The sequence below is a fragment of the Uloborus diversus genome, unplaced genomic scaffold, assembly GCF_026930045.1.
Source record: "Uloborus diversus isolate 005 unplaced genomic scaffold, Udiv.v.3.1 scaffold_13, whole genome shotgun sequence".
Classification (NCBI taxonomy): Eukaryota; Metazoa; Arthropoda; class Arachnida; order Araneae; family Uloboridae; genus Uloborus; species Uloborus diversus.
In genome coordinates, this window is record NW_026557987.1 from 7381255 (window position 1) to 7406479 (window position 25225).

General features: G+C 32.6%; 1 protein-coding gene across 1 annotated transcript in view; it reads right to left on the minus strand.

The window, feature by feature from the left end:
• LOC129232653 (plexin domain-containing protein 2-like) overlaps nucleotides 1-25225 on the minus strand; it is a 69558-nt gene that overhangs the window by 31270 nt on the left and 13063 nt on the right. Inside the window, exons 3-8 of the mRNA XM_054866785.1 lie at nucleotides 24780-24849; nucleotides 21285-21407; nucleotides 14813-14866; nucleotides 10785-10849; nucleotides 9687-9777; nucleotides 4226-4321 (exon numbers count right to left, since the gene is read on the minus strand). Coding sequence (XP_054722760.1) covers nucleotides 4226-4321; nucleotides 9687-9777; nucleotides 10785-10849; nucleotides 14813-14866; nucleotides 21285-21407; nucleotides 24780-24849 — 499 coding nt within the window. The remainder of the gene's footprint in view (nucleotides 1-4225; nucleotides 4322-9686; nucleotides 9778-10784; nucleotides 10850-14812; nucleotides 14867-21284; nucleotides 21408-24779; nucleotides 24850-25225) is intronic.

Consider the following 25225-nt stretch of genomic DNA (forward strand, 5'->3'; position numbering starts at 1 on the left):
GGACACAACACAACTGTTTCTTCACCTGGACTCACTAATTCCGGGACTTGGAAGATTAAATATCACATACCACAAAAAAACCCCCGCTAGCATCGCGGGGGAAACCCCCCCCCCCCCCACACGTGAGCCGGACTAGGCTTCACGATCAAGCACAACAACTGGGGATCGTTGAGAGAAGAGAAGACGAGAGTGATCGCTTGCTGCCACTCGCCACAATATATATGTTTTATCAGCCAATGAGATTCCATGCCTCGATGACGTCACCACACTAACTTCTACTTCGACCATCACTCATTTGCATATTCCACTGCCGCGAATATTCGTACTCCTCTCCATGGCACGTGCGGTCGACGAGTGGAATTAATTCGAGTCGATCAGGTGACAACTCAACTCTTCTGAATCGACACATCGAGACACGCAATCTTCGATGGTTTCAGTAAACAGTCGCCATTGATTATGGCGTGGGGGAATCGTCGATTGAAGTGTCAGCACCAACTAGTTGACAAGTTCTACTTTTACCAGACTGGGCTTAAAGTAGGTACATTTAACTTTAAATTATTTTCTTTAAATTATCGGCTGTGGACCGAGAATAAAAATAAAATAAAATAATATTTTATGCCAACAAAAAGGTCTCTATATATCGAATTTTTTTTTTCGAGACATTCGTAGATTTTTTTTTTTCCACTTTTGCCTGTTTGTCTCATGAAAAATGAAGGTTAGGGGAGAAAATGATGTTCACCAAAGGTTGCTAAGAAACTCATAAGGAATCTGGGGTTGAAGGGTGTGTAGATAGGTCGTTGTTCCGTTCTGGAGTTCTTAAATTCCCTCAAGTTAATTTCAAATATCCGAGTTGTAGACAGTAATATTGTCAAATCAGTTTCAAGTCATCCCCTTTGTCTGTTGATTATCGTTCCTAGTCGTTTTAGCTTCAGTAAAAATCATTCAAGTTGAGTAGATTGATTTTTTACTTGTCTTTCGATTATATTGTCAAAATGAAAATCCCCTCATGTTGCGAATCAAGTCGAACTGCCGAAGAATAAAGATGTATGAAGGCACAAAAATGTAATCTCTGTTATTTTTTCAATTATTAACTTTCGTTTAATCCGATGCTCGTATAAATTAGAAATTGGGTCTCATACAAGAAAATTACCTTTAATTTTAATGTTTTAGGAGATTTTGGGGATAAAATGAGATTGTTTCTGTATATCGAAATTTCTATATATCGAATTTTTTTCCGGCAATTTGCTACTTCGATATATGGAGGTCCGACTGTATAATAATGGTATGAACATGTGTCAAAAATATTCTTTTCATACTCGTGTATGAAAAGGTTTCGTTTTTGCCCTCGTGAATATTTTACTGCACATATTTTTCCCGAAATTCTGATGACTGAAAAACGAAATGTTTTTTAGGGGTTGTAGCCGTTTTGGTGGAAATTTGAGAGATATCGACTTTGTGGGGGAGATCGAAATCAGATCAGACTTTCGGCTTCGATCAGGAGAGTCTGTCCGTCTGGGTTCTTGACCTTGAGAGAATTTTAAGGGAGAGGTAAACATCTTGAAAACATAAAATGAAAAAGTAAATTAGCTATTTAATACGCTCAATTTTGTGGTTATATGCAATCAATTGATTATCTTTTTTTTTTTTTTCTTTTTGAGGCTTTTAGCACAGTTTTCGTCTACTACCCACTTAGTACCATAGATAACTTCAAATTGATTTGTATTTAGCTCCTTAGTTTAATATGCTCTAAAAATAAAGTTATGTGTAGTAATATTCAGGCTTCGCCGATATATATCAATCGATATATATCATGATATTTTTCCAATATTTATTTTGAAAATAACATGATATTTTGATATTTTCAGTATCTATTTTTTCAACTACAGTATTTTCAATATAAAAGTATGTTAATCACAGCAATATTGTTCATTTATTATTAAAAATAACCAAAAAGTTATGTACTAAATTTTACTGATGTATTACTACATCATTAGTGTAACAAAGTGGCATAATATTCCTTTTTTATTTTATACTCATAAAATTATTAGTCATGTAACAATTTTAATTCAAATTAAAAATGCCTAACTATCTATTAAACGTTGGTCAAAAAAAAAAAAAAAAAAAAAAAGGAAATGTCTTTGTGCACCGACTTAATGCATTTTTTTTTTATTCCTGAATCATATAACTGTGTTAAAACTAGCTAACGGAAGAAAAACGAGTAAAACAGCTCATGCTAAATCAACTCTATTAAAATTGGTAAAAATGTTAAATGAAATATTAGCTATAGTAATGAAAGGAACCTTAAATCTAAGTCTATGTATTGTAATGACAAAAAATAAATAAATAAATAAACAAATAAAGGTTGATTTGAGGATGCATTTACTATTTTTGCGACTAGTTTGTGTCTGATTGGAAACCCTGTGGCAGAATTTTATTTTACTTTCTGCGACAAATTTTGTCCACCTAATTTCTTTCTACAAGAATGCTCCGTGTAGTGAAAAATGAACTGATGGACAAACTTAAGCGCAATTCATTTTAAAAGAAAAAAATTTATTTATTTACTAACAAACTTTGCACAACTTCTTGTTTAAGTAAATTCATTTATACAAAACAAAAAGCATTAAAGCTCGGCACCAGGGCTTTTAACAGATTTTCAGTTTGTGCTAGAGAAAAAAAGGGACCTTGAGCTAAATTTATATGGTTAAAAATATTAACAGCATAGTAACAGCAATTGGTAAGTGGAGGAGAAAAAAAAAATCAAATCATCTAACCAGAGCAATGTAAAATATTATGCTAATTTTTGTAATGCTAATGTAAATCATTATGTTGTAGTCTAGGGTGATTGCTTAAACAGAGATGCCACTCTCATATTTAAGTTTTCAGTCTTAACCTCTTAGCACTTACCTGTAGTTCTTAATACTAGAAAAATACATCTATTCAATATTCCAAGGAATAAGATCCGAAGAAAAAAAAATTAATTAAAATATGCATTACAGTTCGGGGGTAAAAACCCTTCCCCAAAGAAAAATAAAACTAAAACATGTATGTCATTTGAAAAAATAAATAAGGATCACCCCTCCAACTCCTATTAAAGAAAAAAAAAAAAAACTAAATTAAAATATGCATTGCACAATTATAATGAAGTATCCCCCTCCCCCCAAAAGAGAAATGAATTTAATTAAAATATGCATTAGTTTGAAAAAAAAAACCCCTAAAACATGCATGTGATTTGTGGGAAAAAATGAATAAATAAAGGTCACCCTCCCATAAAAAAACCTCAATTAATATATGCAATACACAATATTGCAAACAAAGTATCCCCCTCCCCCGAAAAGGAAAATACATTCAGGGGTCTGGCCAGAGGATATTTGGGTCCGTTAAAGGACCCTTCACAAAAATCCGATCAAACAAAACGGACCTTTCACAAAATCCCGATCAAACAAAACGGACCTTTCACAAAATCCCGATCAAACAAAACGGACCTTTCACAAAATCCCGATCAACCAAAACGGACCTTTCACAAAATCCCGATCAAACAAAACGGACCTTTCACAAAATCCCGATCAACCAAAACGGACCTTTCACAAAATCCCGATCAACCAAAACGGACCTTTCACAAAATCCCGATCAACCAAAACGGACCTTTCACAAAATCCGGATCAACCAAAACGGACCTTTCACAAAATCCCGATCAACCAAAACGGACCCTTCACAAAAATCCGATCAACCAAAACGGACCTTTCACAAAATCCGGATCAACCAAAACGGACCTTTCACAAAATCCGGATCAACCAAAACGGACCTTTCACAAAATCCCGATCAACCAAAACGGACCTTTCACAAAATCCGGATCAACAAAAACGGACCTTTCACAAAATCCCGATCAACCAAAACGGACCTTTCACAAAATCCCGATCAACCAAAACGGACCTTTCACAAAATCCGGATCAACAAAAACGGACCTTTCACAAAATCCCGATCAACCAAAACGGACCCTTCACAAAAATCCCGATCAAACAATGTGATTCAAACTTTTTTGGGCTGTCCTATTCACTGCATACGAAAAATATTTTTTAACTGAGAGAACAAAACTTTTAAATTTGTTTCACAGTTCTGAGCAATTTTTATGCATTTCATTTAATGCAGCCCCTATCTGCCATGTGAAAAGTTTATCATTAATTTATTAATGATCAATAAAAATGGATAAAAAACAGAGATCACTCACTGGGCAGGGCGACGAAATAAATGGCGGTGTCGTTGGAAATTTCTCGCTTCATCATGTCGATCCTGTGGTACTCGTAAATGGTCTTCCTACGCAAGACTGAAACAGATTTATTTTTATTAAAGGCTAATCCTAAAAGCAAAACACACACACAATACATACACTTGCACGGATATCTTCAAATACTTGAGAAATAACACAGAAATGACCAGCGCGTAAAATTTGGCAGAATCGTTTCTTGCAGTGCCCTCTAAAACTTCCTAAAATGAGCCATTAGTGCAAACAATGAAGCATTTTTCACATTTAAAAACTCCACTCTTGATACCTGCATCGGTTTTGTTACCACAACTAGATCTAGCCTTAGGGATGTGGGAAAAAAATACTTCGATTTTTTATGAATTATGTTTAGAGTTTTGTAAAAATTATTTTTGTCACAATCAAAGGGGTTGTTTTTGCAAAAGAGATGGTTTCTGGAAGAGATATTTCATAAAAAATTAAATTTTAAAACATATTGGAATCGACATGAAACAATAACGTTGAAATAGAAATAAAATGCAATGTCTCAAAAACAATGTCCCAAACACAAGCCTTTCAAAAAAAAAAGTGCAAAAAAAGTGCAAACAGCACAGACAAAAAAAAAAAAAAAAAAAAAAAAATCATAACTAGGATGTTGATGATGAATTTTTATTTTTCCTTCCCAGAGACATGAGAGCGTTTCATGGCTTTTTTTTTTGGCGTAGGTTAAAATTTTTTAACATTTTGTGAATTTTGCTTGCAATGCCTGCTTTCACACTTCGAAACACATTTCCAACATCTTAACTCGGAGTGAGGAAAAAAAAAATGACATGAGGACATCTTTGTAAAAGGAATCTTGCCATTTTAAAAATGCTCTAATAATAAATGTTGATTTCAAATGGAATCTTTCAAGATATATGAGATATGCTTTCGGAATACAGGAATTCCTTTGAATTTAAGGACATCAAAACATTTGATAACACAACTGATCAATAGTTCCAATATTTCTGAATGTTGACACTCTAGATGAATCCAATCTTGTTTCATTTTTTAAGGTGTTTATTTATATTTTCCATCGTTTAAAAATAACATTATTTAATCATTACTTTAATAAAGAAAGAATTTAATTTTTGTTCAATACACTGTTAAACAATGTATGATAACAACTTTAATAAGTTTTTAGTTTGTTTTTTATGAAACATTTACGAAACAGTCTCCGGTTCAAAAGTTTGGTTTGCCCTTCACCGACTTTGAACTGTTAAATAGATACTGTATTTTTCTCATCAGTGTTCTAAAAGTAAGGAGATGGATATTATTTTGATTCCAATGCATTGTAAGAAAATAACATTAGGATTAAACATAAGCTAAATTTGGCAAACGATAAATGAAAAATGAAGTCGAAACAAAACATGAGCTAAAATAAATGGAATAATTCTACCTATTTTATTTTAAATTTTGTTTTGTTGTTGTTGATCAGACGAACTTTATTGCTATATAAAAGTTCAGATTTTTTTTCTTATAGAATGCGTTTTGTTCTTAGTAAAGAAAAGCAAATAAAGTTTTTTCTTGTTGTGCGTAACAGTTTTAATTTGAGGTCTGTGAAATAATTAAGTTTTATCGTTTAAAACAACTCTTATTTTTAAAGCAGTGGGTCTTTGCATGTTCCGGTTACCATTTTTATTTGTATGCTCTATTGAACCGAAATTTCAGCTATTATAAAATTTGCACCTCATGACTTGGTTTCGATATAACACGGTACACATCCCTTGATTTACATTTATTTCAAGGTCTCGCGTAACACGGTTTCGATATAACACGGAATTACAACATTTCGATATAACACACTATTTAATAAAGCTGACTCATGAGAACATGAGTACATGTTTTTCATTGAATTTATGAATATAAGTTATGAATAAAAATTTAAAATTCAAAAAAAAAAAATTAAATAAATTTAAAAAAAAAAAGCTTGCTATGAGAGTAAATCCTCAACATCCCAGCCCAGCATAACATTAGATATTTTTCAAAAGGTCATTGAAATGCGTTTGAAGTCTTCAGCACACTTATTTGCCTTCTGCTGGTCCATACAAAGATTTATAACTTCACTTATTTCGCCACTTTTTAAGAATTTCTTCAAAAATATTTTCCAACCACAAAACACTGCATTTCGGCCAATTATGTCACTACTACCGACTCCATTTCGATGGGTGGTTAACGAGGTTCAAATCCCCTCCGAAATTCCTTCGTCCAAAGAAATGCTTTCCATTATTTATTAATTCATGTTTTGGTGAAAAAAATGATACAGTGAAACCTGTGTAAGTTGACCACTTGCGGTGCAGTACTTAGGTGGTCAACTTAGACAGGTGGTCAACTTATAGAGGAGGTAATGATTTTTTTTTTTTGTCATTTCTTGCACCATGTATTCATTTTTTGACTAATTGACACTTATTCTTTCTGTTCAACTCACTTTCGTTGCTTAACGTTACTTTGAAACAATAATTTAAAATGTTATTTAGATATTTTTAGAGATTATTTTCCCATAATGACATATAATGTGTCATGCAAATTTAAAATTTCAGTAAGTTGATCAGAAAAAAGTCTTATTGTTTATGAAAAGTTACTCATTTGATATTAATAGTTCCTAAAAATTCATAGCTGATCAAAAATTACAAATTTTTCGCTTCATTTTTTTCTCATATACATTTATAACCCCATGATGATCTACTCAAACTCAAAAGGAGGTTTAGTTATGCTGCTGTTTCATTTAGTTGGTGAAATGCCGGTCTGACATCAAAAATATTCTTGGAAAGCTATAAAAAAATAATAATAAAGAAAATAATTTGCTAAATAAAATTTTAAAAAATAAACCAAGTGGTCAACTTACAAAGGGTTTTTTACAATACTCCAGACCAAATTTGGTGTTCATTAGTGGTCAAGATAGACAGGTGGTCAAGATAGAGAGGTGGTCAAGTTACAGAGGTTTTCCTTCATTATATGAGATAGGGCTAGTTCCGTTCCTGACAAAAGCGGTCAACATAGACAGGTGGTCAACTTACAAAGGTGGTCAACTTTACAGGTTTTACTGTACGACATTTTAATGTTATTTTTTTATAACTTGATTTGAAAAATGAAATGTGTATCACTGGAAAATTGCGAACGTTCAGAGTGTTCTCTCATCAGTATTCATTTTTCTGGCAGCCATCGAGAACATCATCATTCGGTTAATTCGTTCTGTGTAGTATCGAAACCGTGTTATAAGAGACTTTTTTTTATAAATGTTTTTTTTTTACTTATTTTTCAACCTAATTAATCATGTACATATCATAAATCCTGTCAATGTGTACCGTGTTATATCGAAACCGTGTTACGCGAGACCTTGAAATAAATGTAAATCAAGGGATGTGTACCGTGTTATATCGAAACCAAGTCATGAGGTGCAAATTTTATGATAGCTGAAATTTCGGTTCAATAGAGCATACAAATAAAAATGGTAACCGGAACATGCAAAGACCCACTGCTTTAAAAATAAGAGTTGTTTTAAACGATAAAACTTAATTATTTCACAGACCTCAAATTAAAACTGTTATGCACAACAAGAAAAAACTTTATTTGCTTTTCTTTACTAAGAACAAAACGCATTCTATAAGAAAAAAAATCTGAACTTTTATATAGCAATAAAGTTCGTCTGATCAACAACAACAAAACAAAATTTAAAATAAAATAGGTAGAATTATTCCATTTATTTTAGCTCATGTTTTGTTTCGACTTCATTTTTCATTTATCGTTTGCCAAATTTAGCTTATGTTTAATCCTAGTGTTATTTTCTTACAATGCATTGGAATCAAAATAATATCCATCTCCTTGCTTTTAGAACGCCGATGAGAAAAATACAGTATCTATTTAACAGTTCAAAGTCAGTGAAGGGCAAACCAAACTTTTGAACCGGAGACTGTTTCGTGAATGTTTCATAAAAAACAAAGTAAAAACTTATTAAAGTTGTTATCATACATTGTTCAACAGTGTATTGAACAAAAATTAAATTATCTCTTTTAAAATTCGTGTTACATCAGAACTGAGTAGTTATGACAAGTTGAATTTTTGTACCCTGTAATATTGAAACCGTCTTATAATAATCACAAATTCGGTACCGTGTAATATCGAAACCGTGTTGTACAAGTACTGTGTTATACGAGGGACGCCTGTATTTCAACAGCAATGAATAGAACATACGGATAAAAACAAATCCGATCGACCCTATCCGACTTTTCAAGAAACGCGATCGGTAAAACCCCGATCCGAAACGATAGTCTCTGCTCCTCGTGGATGAACATCATACGCGGATTTAGGACTGAGTTCCTGGGGGGGGGGGGGGGGGCAGGATTTTTTTTTTTGGCGACATTTTTAATTGCCCTCCTCCCCCTCTCCCATGTTTTTGTCTGTTTTCTGTGATGCGTAAGGCCATTCTTTACTTTTTTATGTGTCGTTTTCATTACTGTGTGTAATCATGCTGTCCTTCTTAAATTGACCTTAAAAGAGGGGGGGCTGGTATTAAGAGAGTGATGCAGTGCTCCCTTTTATGTGGGATACAGAATATCTCCAGTTTTAGGGGGGCCCGGGGGTTACTCCCGCAGAGGAAATTATCTAAAATGGATACAAAATTCTGCATATTGATGTCTTATAAGGGTAAATTGGAAATAATAGGCAAATATATATATATTTTTTTAAGTTTTACGCTTTAAAAGTGCTTTGTGATGCAAGTTAATACTTTAAAAGAAATGGTGCACAGATTAAGAGAATAGGTATCAAGAGAGTAACATACTACCCATTTGAACAACTCTTAATCTATACTCTTGATAAGAAATAAAATTGAAGCACACTTTGCTTAGGAGTTTCAAAGACTTGTCTAATTATTTTCAAGGTTTGGTTGGTTAGATTTTTGGCTTAAGAGCCCTGGTAGGTTATACTGCGTTAATTCTTTTCAGGGATTTAAGAACCTATCAATAACTTGCACTTTCCAGTCTCTGAAATTGAGTAGTAGATTATACAGTAGTACAGTATTGTTCAAACTTTGTAAGAAATGGCTATTTTAAGTTTAAAAGAAAAATAAAGTTTAATTTCCTATTCAAAAAAAGGAAAAAATCATGATTTTTTTCTTTTTTTGTTATAAGATTTTGGAAGATAAGTTGTTACTATATAAACTCCTCCCAAAACTGGGGGCATTGCCCCCTTTGCCCCCCCTCTCTCCTATAAATCCACCCATGCTCTTCTGAACTATTCAAAAACAAAATTTTTTTTTTTTTTTTTTTTTTTAATTTTTGGAAGATGTGTTGTTATTATATAAAGTCCTCCCAAAACTGGGAGGGCATTGCCCCCCTCTGCCCCCCCATAAATCCGCCCATGATGAACATGTGTGACACGTAATCATCTGATGAGTGTGATGAATACTCACAGAAGATGTTCCTCTCGAGGATGTAGGCGTCTGAGATGCCCACTTTGACGGGATGCCTGGCATCAGAGATGTTGACCACTGGGTAGGGCACCTGTAAACACACTCAAGGTCAGTACAAACATTACATCACGAAAATACGACGCAACTTTCAAATTATCAGTTGGGGAAAAAAGAACCATCTCTGGGAAACAAACTACTGTTTGACAGCGGATTGCACGTAATTTGGCAATCAGCCAAGTAAAGACGACTCCATCCGAATGAATCCAGTAGGGGAGAAGGGAAAATAACGATGGGGTTTTGATGCACGCGTTTTATAACGTCACTAATGCCTTATTCATTTATTGCATTCTCAAAAATAAAATTAAAAAAAAAAAAACAGACTGGACACGGGCGTTTAAGTCATCAAGTCATTTCACACTGCATATAAAAGCTCATACGTTCAAACTCGCTCCTTTTCGTGCTTCGACATCTTTTAAAAAAAAATTGTCCACTCTTGAAAAAAATTATTGAACATTTACAATTTTCATAACTAGTCTCGTTTTGGATAGAGCAAAATTAAAATCACTGAAAAATCTCATTTTTTGGGGAATTTAGTTGTTTTGGTGAAAATTTGGGAGATATCGTCTTCATCGAGGTCAGGTCGGTGAAAAGTATCAAAATCTATTAGCCTCTCGACAGGGGTGCCCACCCCCTCTAAGAGCAAGGGCGCCTTCCCTAAATATCAACCCCCCCCCCTCCAAAAAGCAAGAGTCCCCAAAAAATGAGAAAAATACCCCTCAAAATACCCCCCTAAAAATTTCAATGGCAGTCTAAGCCATGACCCCCCCCCCCCCCCGGACAGTAGGGTTCATACTCACTTTATTTTAATTATAAATATTAAGTATAAATTAATAAATACCGGCTCTAGGCCCTAGAATAGCATTTTATTTTACAGTTTATTACATATGAGTATACACTAAACAGTTCGATGTTTCAAAACATCGATGTTTTTGAGTCGACTACTTCAATTTTGAACATCAATGTTTTTGGGTCGACTACTTCAATTTTGAACATCGATGTTTTTGTCGTCTCGAATTGAAACCGGGGGTCCATACTCACATCTTTGTATGCAAAAACGATGTCCCCATTCTTCAACAGGGTCACTTGAAAAGTGAAAGCTCCGTCTGAAAAAAGAAGAAAAATATTTCAGGATGAATTGATCGCAATAAAACAATGCAATTTTTACAGAAAAGGTCGCAGCTCTCGGGATAGGAGTTCAATTTGTCTAGCCAGGGAAAACTCTTCAGAAACCAAATATATTTTGGGGGGAAAAACATCTACTTCAGTGACATGCTGTGATACATTTCAAAAGTTTTTTGAACTGGATGTTACCCATACCTGCCAACATTCAAAAAAAAAAAAAAAATCCAGTAGATTTTTTAATGTAGCGCAATATCGCTTTTTCCATGCTATTGAGGGGAAAATAGGGATTTTTTTATTATCTCTTAAAGTACAATCATATACAAGTTCCTTGAGTCATATACACAGAGTTTAATTTATGAAATTATTAAATGGAAGAATAAAAGTTAAAGTAATACTTTTTCAATGAAAAGTTATTTAGGGAAAAAAAGAATTTCAATTATCTGTAAAAATTCAATCATTTTCAGGTCTTCAACAAGATTTAATCTACTTTTTTCGGCCGCAGAGTGCCCGATAATAGCGGTCGTTTTGTGTAAAGGAAGAAATGTTGTAATTAAGCAACATAGGCTTAGCGATGAGTGCGCGAAGCGAGATCGCAAATGTAAACAAGAACTGATGTTGCCAGATTCCAATGTGCTAAAATTTGAAATTGAGTGGGAAACTTTCAAACCATGAAGTAAAAGAGCTAAAATGATGCAAAAATTTATTTTAAAGGGTTTTTTTTCTTCAAGAAAATCCCTAAATGGAGGGATTTTTTTTTAGAGATTAATAAAAACCGGGAGATTTTCAATAAAAATCGGGAGACCGGGGATTTTCCATCCAGGGTTAAAAAATATGATATTTTCGAAAATATCCGATATTTTGATATCTATCGGATATTTTGATATATATCCGATATTTTCAATCTGCACAACACAAACTAAAGCCTTCAAAATAGTAAATGCATCCACAAATCACTTTATTTTCTTATATTATGACAATATGTAGACTTAAAATTAAAGTCTCTTTCATTATTTGTATATAATATTTCATTTTACATTTTTGTCCATTTTAATAAAGTTAATTTAGCATTAGTTGTTTCGCTCATTTTTCTTCTGTTAGCTACTTTTACACAGTTATATAATTCAGAAATAAATAATATGCATTCGTCGGTGCACAGTCATAAGATTACAGTTGTCCCTCGCTACTTCTCGCTTCGACTTTCGCGGCTTCACTACATCGCGATTTTTTCTAGTTTTCTTTTCTTTTTCAAATGTAGTAATCAGCCTTTTATATGTGCTCGTGTAAACTTTTTTCTACAAAAGTATAACAAAGTATATGTCTTTTAAGTAAGGTCTAAGGGGCTAGTTGTACTAGTTGATTGAGTAGAGGTATAAAATCGCTGAAGAAAGTGTAGGGAATCGCTATCTCATTTTAACCGTTAAGCACTAACAGGAAAGTATAAATCACTGTATTATTACTAGGGGATAAATACAACTGTAAATGGTGTTCAACAATGTACTAGCTTTTTAAGTTGTATACATAAATGTATAGGAAGAATGGGGGCTCCTACGGTCACTGACAGACAATTGATTCATCATCGAACAAGTTGAGGTTTTTTCATAGATTAGTAGTAGTGTGTATGAACAGCAAGTGTGTGTGTGTGTAGTTTATTTTCCAATAATTAACACTGTGATATCTATGACGTCTAACATATCTAATTTTCTCATATTTTGTGCAATATATTAAGCATTACAAATGTTATGATGGCTAAGGGTGCTGTTTTATGTCTAGGAGGCTCTAACTCTGATAAAAATCTTTTTAAATTGCCGTAAGTAAGTTTTATGCTCTCTAATTAGAAAAATATATACAGCGCGAAAATTCAGTTATCGCGGTAAAGTCTGGAACGAATTAACCGCGATAAACGAGGGTTGACAGTATTTTCTTTTTTTCTGACCAACATTTAACATTTAATTATGTCCTTGTAATATAAATTAAAATTGTTACACTACTAAAAATTTTACGAATATAAAATCCAACTAAACAAAGGAATATTATATTACTTTTTTTATATAAATGATGTATTAATACATCATAAAAATACAGTACATAACTTTTTGGTTATTTTTAATAAAAACTGAACAATGTTACTACGAGTAATATAATTTTTATAGTGAAAACACCGCAGTTGAAAAAAAAAAGTATTGAAAATATCATGATATTTTTAAAACAAATATCGGCAAACTCTGTTTCCATTTAAAAGGGTAGTCATTTCAGTAAACCAGATGAATCTATTGTCTCGATTTTACTCTAAAGAGTTGTATTATTTTAAATTATTTTAACAATATTGTTCTCAGTGATATGTTTTCGGGACACCCGTAACAAAACACACATTTTTAAAATTTAAGTCCTCATAATTCGGATTTACTTTATTATTGGACCAATCATAAAAGGGCCATTCCACGAAAACTTAAACCACAATGGAAAAGATTTTTCTTCATCAAACTGAGATTTATGCTCATAGATTGCGAAGAAAAATGCACAAATTGTAAAAAAAATATTAACGTTTGGCAAAGGCTCCTTTTTTGTTTATTAATCAGATTTTACAGAAAGGTAAAAATGGGTGTTGGAAGAATTGTTTGAACACCTCTATTTCAGATATGAATGAAATTATGAACGTATGTTCATAAGAATCTTTATATATGTACTAGTTATGTTGCCCAGCTTAGCACGGCGTACCTCAAAAATAAAAGATGCATGAAGTGGAAACTATTCAAAAAGCAGGCTTAAATAAAACTTAAAAATAGTATAAAATCCTTGTCCAGGTGCAGAAACGAGCCACTTTAGGATTCAAAATTTATAATTAGACCCGTTTGGCTGTCTTTTAAATTAAAAAACCCCTCTCCTATGTCAATTCCTGAGCGTCACAGGACCTTTGGACCGAGTTTGGCAGAGATAAGACTGGTACTGGATTTGTATAAGGAATATACACACCAGGGTTCGCCTATATATGTCATGATATATATCCGATATTTTGAAAATATCATGATATTTTTGATATTTATTTTTTCAACTACGGTATTTTCAATATAAAAATTATATCAATCATAGTAATATTAGTCAAAAATAACCAAAAACCACTATTCAAAATAACCAAAAAGTTATGTATTATATTTTTATGATGTATTACTACATAATTAATGCAACAATGTAATATAATATTCCTTTTTTATTTCATTTTCATAAAAGTATTAGTAATGTAACAATTTTAATTCATATCACAACTGCCTAATTAACTATTAAACATTGCTCAGGAAAAAGAAAGTCTTATGACTGTGTACCAATGAATACACATTGTTTATTTCTGAATCATGTAACTGTGTTAAAGGAGATAACAGAAGAAAAATGAATAAAACAACTAATGCTTAATGAACTCCATTAAGATTGATAGGAATGTTAAATGAAATATTAATTACAAATAATGAAAGAAACCGTTAATTTTAAGTCTACACGTTGTAATAACAATGTAAGAAAATAAAGAGTGATTTGAGGATGCATTTAATATTTTGAAGACTTTAGTTTGTGTTGATTGAAAATATCCGATATATATCAAATATCGGATATTTTCGAATCCTGATACACACACACAAACAGATGAGTAGAAAATTGGACATATATGAATTTTGAATTCACATTCAATTCATATTAAGAAAACAGAGGTTTCTCGTGAAAGGTTGACCTCCCGCCCCCATTCATTGCATCCCTGATGCTTTTATACTCACAGAGTATGAAAATGACGACATAAAATATAATGATTTAAACATATAAAACGTATATGCATGTAACTAAGAAGAAATCAGGGATCAGCACATAAAACAACTTTTCAGGAAGTTTTGCAACATGGGGGGGGGGAAAACAAACTTGGTATTAAATACTCATATTAGATGTCAAAAATTGTTGGTACTAACCATTGGCTTTATCCTGCAACGATACTTTAGTCCATTGAACTGTAAAAGCAGTACCTAGAAATAAGAATTAAAATGTCACCAAAGGATGCAAACAGTTTCATTTAAGAAATAAAACAGAACAGTTACAAAATTTCCAAACAGAAAAACGGACCCTCGAACACAGTCGATCGGTAGATAAATAACGTCTTTTTAACTGAAGTTAATTAAAATTATTAACTTAGTATTTAATTTTGTTTGTATTTAATGCAGACATTGATTCATACAAAGAAACACTTGAAACTTAGCAGACTTGCCAACCCTACAAAATGGTCAAGGGCACCCATATAGGGGGTTAGGGGGGGTTGAGCCCCCCTTTGAAATTAAAACTTCCTTCTTTTGGTACTTTTTTCTTTGCAAAAATGTAAAAACATTTATTCTCCAGCCATTAATGAATAAGTTATTAAAAATGAAATATTTTAATGACTCTAATCTGTCCTGACATCCATTTCCATAAAGAAAATATCTGAGCTCCCCCCCCCCCCCTTACAATTTTGCATGTGGGCGCCCTTAAAAATGGTCGTTCTTAGATATAAATTATTAAAAAAAATTGATCCAAAGGATGTAACAATAATAATTTTAGTTTGTAAGTTACTCACTATGTAGTTCAAAACATCTCCCTTCAGTCTGGCTAGTGATTAAAGAAAAAAAACTTTAAACGAGGGAAAAGAAAAAATTAGGCGCACAATTTTAATTAGCATTCATATGTGGTCATCTGAAACACAAAATAAATGAAAAGATTTTTTTTTAAATAAAATAATATCCTTCAAAACCTTCTGAAAACAAAAATTGGCAAAAGTGTTCATGTTAGTTTCAAGTCGGTAGAGTAACTGCCTCAGCATATATAAAAACCGAAAATTTAGGAAGTTATGTAAAAAAATTTATGTAAAAAAAAAAGAAAGAAAAAACTGCAGCAAAATTTGCAAGAAAAGTTAGAAAGAGCATTACTTTTCATTGACCAGATGCCGGTGGTGTTGGAATAATTACTGAGGATGAAGTGATAATGATTCTCCCAAAGCAAACTTTAAATAGCCGCTGCCCTTTCGTGTTTCCAATTTTGTTTTTAACTTATAATGGTGGCTAATTAACCAAAATCTAATCTCAATTGACTGTATTACGTTTATTCAAAACTGCTTCATTTTTCAGTATTGATACCAATGGACTTCCAATAAATTTCACAGATGTATTGTTTTGTTTTTTGTTTCCTAATTTTTCATCATACAGATTTCAATACCAGTAGATATCTCATATCATGTTGGAATTTACAAAAAAAACATTTTATACTGAAAATCTACCATTCTTCATCAAGTAAGAGCCATTAAACCCCCTTTTTTAGATAAGCTTGCTTTAATTTTTAATAAGGGGGGGGGGGCACTTACCCCTTTGAATGGGGTAAGTGGGATACTCATCTGATTTTTTAAAAGAATATAATCATTATGAATATTTAAAACATTATTTTAGAAAATAATGATGAATTTTTGTTTATTCATAATGATTTACAACCAAGATAAACTAAGTCGACGAGTTTAAATGTCTTTTGTTTCAAAACTTTTATAAAAGCCTTCAAAAATGAACTGTTCTCAAAAGGGGCCCCACTTACCCCAACCAACTCCAAGTAAGAAATCCTTAATTCAGGCTGGTACATGACCCGAAATTCAGTGCTCGGAAATGGGGCAAGACCCCAAATTTTAAGTTTGGGATTACTCTTATGACTATCATTACCTTTTTGGTGTACAACATTTAGGTCGGAAAAAAAAAAATGTTTTAAGGGAAGTCATTACCACCCTAAATACTTTCAAAACTTCGATTTTTTGATTTTTATACATTTTGAAACTTCATTTCAATACCTTTTTAATGATGCAAACTTCTTGATTGTGCTCATATTAGAGGCAAGTTAAAATAAGCTTTAAAAAAATTTTAACCTACTTTGATGAGGTATGATTTTCCCTTTCAAATTGCAATACCTCGAAATGGTATTTTTAAAACTAAATGTTCCTTTTTCTCAGAAACTAAAGTGTGTTAGTCTTTGAAATTTTTACCACCTATTCCATACATCTAGTTGCATATACTGAAGTGAAATTTTTCTCATATTCGAAAAATATTGTTTTATAGAGCTAATTTCTTGTTGCAAAATGGCATTTTTTGAAAAAAATACAGTGACTTGTTTATTAGATTTTTTTTAAAACTAAGCTTTCTTTCTGTAAAATGTTACTTCAGTAGAGAGAAGAGTCTACTTTAGGTACAGATAAAATTTCATAATTGTATCTTTAATAGATTTTCAGAAAAAGGTACGTGAAACTGTGCAAATTAACATTGACAATACAGTACTAAATCCCATTAAGACGGCATACATTTCTTTTTTCTTAAAAGTAAGAATAAACATTCCTCACAGCAGACAAAAACTCAGCAGGTTGAGAGAAAAATCAGGAACATTTTACTGCATTTTTTGGGAAGTATAAGTTTTTAAAAGAAGTTAAAAGACATAAAGAGGTTTACCTGCGCTAAGCATTCCCCACCGGGCCAAATGCGATAAAAACTTAAATTACGCAAAACAATTCTGATGCAGCAAAAAGTATTTGAGAAAAGCTAATTCTGCAAAATAGCCACAGAAAAATAAAAATGATCCTCGAAATTATGTTACAACATACAGTCGGACCTCAGTATCAGGTCACCCCTCAGGACCTTATAAGTGGGGTGACATAATAACCGATTCATATATATTTTATGACGTGTGTAAGGTTAAACTTTAAAACGTTCAAACACATCACTAATTAGGTTATAATAGTTTTATAGATTTGAACCAATTAAAACCTTTGGAATCAATAAAAAAATTTAAAATGATTTTTTAGAACTTTCATGCAGAGTAAAGCTTCTTACAATTATGCCCAAGCAGTGAACTGATGTGCCTTATCTGACTTAAAATTATCATTAATATTGGAATAGGTTCGTTTTCTTTAATTTAAGCACAAATTGTTTTCTGAAAATTTTCCATGGCTTTTTATAACTGATAAAAAAGTGCAATATATACACTCTGAGTGCCCTCGACATTGCTGCATATTTTAGTGTCATTGTCATAGTAGTCCGTTTCTACTGCATTCGGTGCACTACATGCTACATTAATAGGAATACGACTTTTCCAGGGTTGGCCGAATTGGACCCAATGGGTTTTTTTTTTTGAAAAAACCCATTTAAAAAACCCATTATTTAGCCCACTTGGGTTTTTTTTTAATTTTCTGAGAAGTTTTTTAAAAAATTTATTAATTTAAATACTTTCACAATTTAAACTTTTTTATTTTTTCTTCACCACAGACAATTAACATAAAAAATGAATTTTTAACGTTAATAGTATTTCTTAACTCTTAACGGCATTAAAAAAATACTTCAAAGATTTTCATTAAATGTATTTAACTTTTTTTTCTTAAACTGGTCAATAAATAACTCAAATTATCTTGACCAAGTCCTGTCACGTCTAATTTTTTCAATATTTGTGGATTGTACAGAGGAAACTAATCTAGTTAAAAGGCTTTCATGTGAATTATTTTCTGCAACCCAACACGTCACAAATCTCGAATAAACACAAGGTATACTTTTTAGAAATAAACAGATTTTTCAAACGGTCGACAGAAAACAGAACAGGTACAGTATTTTCATTATCTTACGAAAAATTTCAATATTTCTTACTCTGTACACAGAAATAGAAAAACAGGCAATATAAAATTCAAAGAAATGTCTTGATTAAGCTGGAATTCAGTAAAAAGGGATTTAAACTACTTGAGGTTCTACAGTAGTTTTGCATAACAAAATGAAAAACAATAAATTAAAATTCAAAAAAAAAAAAAATGTAGTAATTAAAAATGAACAATAGATTTTATCACTCGAGAAGTAACTTAGCCTTAACTGTTGGTAATAATGAAAATTATAAAATCTGAAATTTTACCATTCTTGGGTTTTTTTGTCTTTTATACTTTTATTCAGAAAATGCTGAACTTTAACTAGTTTTCCAGCTTTTTTTACCCGAAGACAATTTTTGCACTTTGTCCATATACTTACGCTACAATATACTACAAGTACCCCACATTTTCCTTAAAAAAGACAAAAAACCCACATTTCTTTTAAAAAACCCAACTTTAGTTGGGTTTTTTTTGGGTTTTATTTAAAAAACCCAAAAAACCCTGGGTCCATAGGCTTTTTTAAAAACCCGGGTTTTTGCCAACCCTGGACTTTTCACTTTCTAAGCATCGTATATCGCGGAAAATTCTTAGAAGTGAATCTATTAAGCACTGAAATCATTTAAAGATATCTGACAGAAGTGATAAGCGGTTAATGTATTAAGACTTGATCAAATATTCAATAAGACCTAGCATAGAATTCCTACTCAATGAGCTGGGACTTTAGATAAGTGACCTTATATGCGAGGTGACCTTATAAGCGAGTGACCTTATATCGAGGTCTGACTGTAGTTCAATACTGTCGGACAGTGCATGAGTGTATGTTGCATCTTTAAAACCTACGCACAAGTGTTTGCATTTTATACTTCCTAAAACTACAGTTCGTTCATTGGTTCTTAAAATGAGTCGTTGGCTAAGACTTTTGAAATTTGGACACTATTTTTTTAATTTTGCTCATTTTCCGACTAATCATTTGAAACCGTTGGAGTTATTCTTATAGCTTAAATGAGAACCTGAAGCTCGAGGAACTAAAGCAGGTTGAAAGCAAGCCCAACTGAAACTTTGTGGAGTGATCTATCTGGGGGACAGTCAAAAGTAGTAAATTTGGCACCGATATTGATAGAATAAAAAAATAACATGAACCCAGAAAATACTTCCATTTTCCCAACAGTTATTTTTTAATTCATTTTTTAAAACTTTCGATTTTTCAAACAAGGTGTGGTCTTGATGACGTCACAAATGATGATCTTTGGCGCATCATTCTACCATGTTTCCACGTTATGATAATCAAGAAGCAAATTAAATAGTGCGCTCTACGCTTGCTATCAACCAATTCTTGCCAATACACGCGAGTAAAGATGAGAATGAAATATATTGCTCTGTGAAGGGCAACACTGAATGGCATTTCATCATTTGTGACGTCATCGGCAGAAGCGTAAAGAATGAAAGCACACCGATTTAAGTAATTTTTTAAAAATATCCAACTTAGTCAAATTATTTAAAAAATGGTCAAATCCCATGCTTTTAGGCATGATCTTTCAGAAAAAAATACTTTGGAAACGACCCCTTTACAGATACATTTTAACAGTCAAAAACATATTATTGAACAGTCAACAGGGGAAAAAAACAACAACAATTGTGTATATCACAATACATATTCCAAAGATAATGATGACTAGAACCCCCCACCCCAAATATTCATAGGAAAAATTCAAAACAAGTTTCGTTAAAGTTCTAAGTATTACCAAAATGACTATCTATCTAGTCCCACCTCGAGTTCATGCAGAAATATGAAAATGTTTGGGCAAAACAACTCCAAAAGAAAGTCTACCACAGGATAATTCACTCTTAAAAGATGGCACACACAAAATTCAGAAATAAAGGAAGTTGTTAAAACTTTTAAAAACCTTCTAAAGCTTTAGGAACTGTCTTCAAGAACCAAATATATACTATTTTTCTAACAGAAACCACTAGTGTGGGTTCTGAATTCGCATACACGTGCACAAAAAGGTTTTTGCTTCGGTCGTCGGTTTACCGTATAGGTTGTTCCCGAAATTCTATCCCAAGGGAAATCACTTTTTTTGAAAGGAAATTTTGTTGTTTTTGTAGAGTATTCTTTCATGTTAATAAATACATTAATTATCCATTAAAATAAAAAAATTAATTTAAAATTAGAGTAAGTATTTCTTTGTATAAAATTAGTGATTCAGTATCTTAACTGCAGCCAACTTGTGATTGGTCGAGGGCTAGAAGCTAATTTATGTAGGATGATGTCAATGAACCAATCAGGTGTTGGCTGCACATGCAACTGCATTTACGACTGTTGGCTTTTCAGCCACATGTCTCGCTTTTTCACTATGTGTTTGGTGCTTTGTCTTCCAAGTTGTGTTCTATGTTGAATAAAAGGTTTTTACTAAAGGTTCTTCAATCTGCTGATTTAAAACAGACAAGTTACTTTGATTTTATAACATACATGATGCTGTAATAATCTAAAAATCATCATTTTTGGAGTGACGTCAGTCCGGCCGCAAAGTACGGATATTTCCGACGTGGTCTCTGCCGAATCTCTATTTACGATATTTAACAATATTGATATACTTATATAATAGTTTTGATGAAAATTTGGGACATATTAATTTCATCGGGGTCATTGAAGTCATCCAAACTCGGGAGTGACCATGCACAAATGTATCACTCGGGATGTCCATTCACAGATTGCGGTAAGACCGAGTTTTCTTCACCGGGATTGGTCAGAGGAAGTGACTCACCGTTGTCCACGTACTTGATGGTGGATTCTGGGGAGGAGGCAGTGTCGAAGTTGGCCATGAGGGGCGCCACATACTGCGTGGCCGCTATCCAGTTGTGCAGGTAGTCCCCGGTATACAGGAACCCTAGAACACATCAAAGCAAATAAGATTCTTTAAATAATTGTTCATTGTCCCATGTACAGTAATCCCACATTAGCAGGCCCAAGCTATTGGGAGACTAGTTCCTCACCCCCCCCCCCTGTGGTGATTTTACATCACCACGGTTTTGTCACCCTATCTACACATATCAGGTTTTAATTTAAATTCAGCACCCCCCTCCCCCCAGAATTTAGGACTTTCTTACTTTTAGTCATTTTTCCTACGCAAAAATGTGAAAACATTTCTTCTCCAGCCATTAATGAATATGTAATTAAAAATGCCAAATTGTGATAACTTAAACCTGTACTGAATTCCTTTTCCAAGGGGAAAATATCTGACCCCCCCCCTTAAAATTTTGCATATGGGCGCCTATGATCCTGAAAGATACTGCATTTACTTTGAACTCAATCACAAACAAGCAACGAGAAAATTAAAAATTTTAAAAAACCCCGACTGAGTCATAACTGTCGAGTCAAGAGGGAAAATTGAAAATCCTTTTAAAAGCCTTACGGTATTATTAAAAATCAATGTCAAGTATTTTATTGGCTAAAGAAACTGGCAACAGATAAAAATTAAAATCATTGCTTTTCATTTCCTTGTTGGTCAGCAATGAATTCGGTGATCCATCGCATGAATAAAGGCTTAGCTGTTATCAAAATCTGCTTTAAAAGAACGTTATAACTCGATTTCTATGAAACATGGAAGTTCCAAACACAATCTATCGGACGCAGAAAAAAATTCTCTTTATTTTGGTGTTAAATTTTTAAAATGTTAGCTATGTTTTTGCTGCAAAAATCAGGAAAAATCTTTTAGAGCTTTTAATGAATATCTTAATTAATGAATGTCATCCAAAGATGCAACCTAGCTAAGAACACTCTTGATCAATTTTCCTTTCAAACTAATTTTTTTTTTTCAAAATCGGTCCATCCATTTAGGCGTTAGAGTGCCACAGACAAACACACAGACATATCAAACTTATAACCCCCTTCCTTTGTGTGTTGGGGGTTAAAAAAAAATCCACTATTATGAACAGCAACTAAATGTGTTAAAATGATCTAAAATAGTATATATATTAATGTTCTTTTCGAAAAATTTAGATTTTAAAAAAAATTATCTAAACTACCTTTATTTTTTTTTAATTTGATTTTTTCTTTCTGTGTATTTCCCGTATTTTACATTTTCCTGCATTTTATGTTTTTTAAACCAGTCCTTTGAGAAACGTAAAATTGGAGTTTCACTGCAGTTACATTACTAATCATTCTATCAATATACAATAAAAATGTTACACATTATTTCATTACAAATACACATCGCATTTTTTAATAAATTATAGAAGTGAATTTTATATGTATAGTTCTTTTTTAGTATATCTTAAATTCACGTAAAATATACATCATGAATAGAATGAAAAACTAATGCTTCAAAAAGTATTTTTAACAGGGTTGTAGTTTTGGCTGGACAAAACCCATTTTAGCAATGACACTGGCAAAAACCGGTTAAGACTGACCAAAACTGGATTTACCAACCATGAAGCCGGCCAAAAGTGTATAGTATAAAAACACACTAATATGTGTACACTTACAGTTTGGATGCATAAGATTGCACAGTTTCATGCATGATTAAAAGAAAAAGGATGTGTATTTATCATAATTGAAATAATTTTTAAATAATTAATTTAAATTATTTTAAATTTTTATTTTATTTAAAAAAATTTTTATTGATTAAAACAACTTTTCTTTAACATTAAAAATTATTCACAACGAAGATAAAGGACCCTCGTTCATTAGAGATATTAAACAACCAACAATATAAAACTAATAACTATTTTTTACAAAACTTGTAACATGTTTTGTGTATTAAAAATGTATTAAAAAATAAGCAACAACTTTGATTAAATTTGAAATTCATTTCACCAAGCGAAAGGATCAGAAAACTCGAGCAATGCATGTAATAAAGAATTAAAATAAAATGCAGCATTAAGTTACTACTTTTAATCCAGTTTTGTGAGCAATGGAAATGACTGGAACCTTTAAGATAATTCAGGCTCATATTGAGGCTATTTCAAAAAAAGTGACATTGTGCTCAATCCATCTGCATAAACGAGACATTTTTAGCATTTATTTGCACTTTATCATAGTCAGTTTTAACTTCGGCATTTGATGTTCAGATATTCAAAGGCAAGGAACCGTCGAGTATCGTAATACGAAGCATTAACATTCCGAAAAAGTTTCTTTGTATTAAGAATTAACGATTTTACGAATCATTACTTTCCGAGCACACGCCCTGTTTTCATGAAGTCGATATTTCACGTAACGATGCATAAATGGTTCTTTCTGTTTGAAGATATCATAATTAAGCGCCAAAGCTTAAAACTCTGGGAACAAGATGAAAATACAGTAGGCGCCGCTCAATGTGATCACTTTGGGACAAATGCAATTCGATAACAATAACCGAAAAGAATCCAGGAGACACAAAATAATGATTTATTTCCAATTAAGGTGCATTTATTTCAGCAGCCTCAAATTAAAATCACAGTGACTCAACCGAACGCAGTTTTAAATTATTAAATTAGCAGAATGGAAATATCTGAATTATAAAAAGTTAAAGCTAAATTAAGCAATTTTTTATCACATAGTAATAGGAGAAGTAAAATAGGATCGTTTTCCCTGACATTCGTAAACCAGTTTCAAAGCACATTCAGCTTTTCTCTCTTTTCCAGCATGGTTTTGCTTGTTGTTTAAATTTTAATTTAACTTCGCTTTGTTTTCAACCTCGACATAATTCTTTAACAGTTCACAAAGTAATGGCAACAATGGAGGTCCTACATCACTGCCGCAACATGTCCAGCGACTGAATTTTTTTAGGTGCAAAAGAAAGTTTTCTTAGGGGGAGTCTGTGGTCTGTGGTCACTGGGGGGGGGGGGGGAACGAACTTTCTGTCGCTTCATTCCTAGAAAAAATTTTGAACTGCTAGTGAAAACCACAAAATGCTACAAAGAAAATTAGTCTCCACAGGGTTTGCCTATGGTATTTCTGTTAATTGAGGAACAAACACGTGAAAAAAATTTAAAGTTTATGAAAAAGTGATAACAATAAACGAAGACGCCGATTACAATATCCGACTTTTTTAACATGTGTTAACATACAAGTGTTCCAAGACTTGTGATTCTGATAACATTAGGCGAATGATAACATTAACCGTGATCACACTAAGCGGCGCCTACTGTATATGCGAAACAATATCCCACTCGTACAAATAACCGAGCCATTGCTATTTGATCCCGTTCTCCATAACCACCTCGACAATGCATTGCTTCACGCATCTTCGGTAGTGACTCGTCGAGTATCGTGCACTCACCTCCGGTTGCCACGGTGACGTTCCTCACGGGGGTCCCGTAGAAGGGAAAGTCGAAAGACATCTCGATGGTCTGGAAGAGTGCGAGATAAAAGGAGTCCAATTAAAAACTTAAAGTAATTGAAGCAAAGCAAAAGCTATTGAAGACATTTGACATTCTTAAGCATAAAAAATCATTTCCGCTATCGACGTATGAAAAATGACCGGCATTATGGTGAATGACGGGAGCATAGTGTATGTACCAGCAATTTTTGACCCGCACCAGTCCTCAGAAAAATTTAACCGGTACCACAGTGTTTCGATTAGTACAAGCTAGCTGGGCAAAAGTCAAGTTCATAATTCATCATTTCGTCACACAAAATTAAAGCGTTCCTAAATTCACATGATTCAATTGTTCAATATGGATATTATATATTATTTATACGGGTAAGTGCTTTTTTTCCCTAATT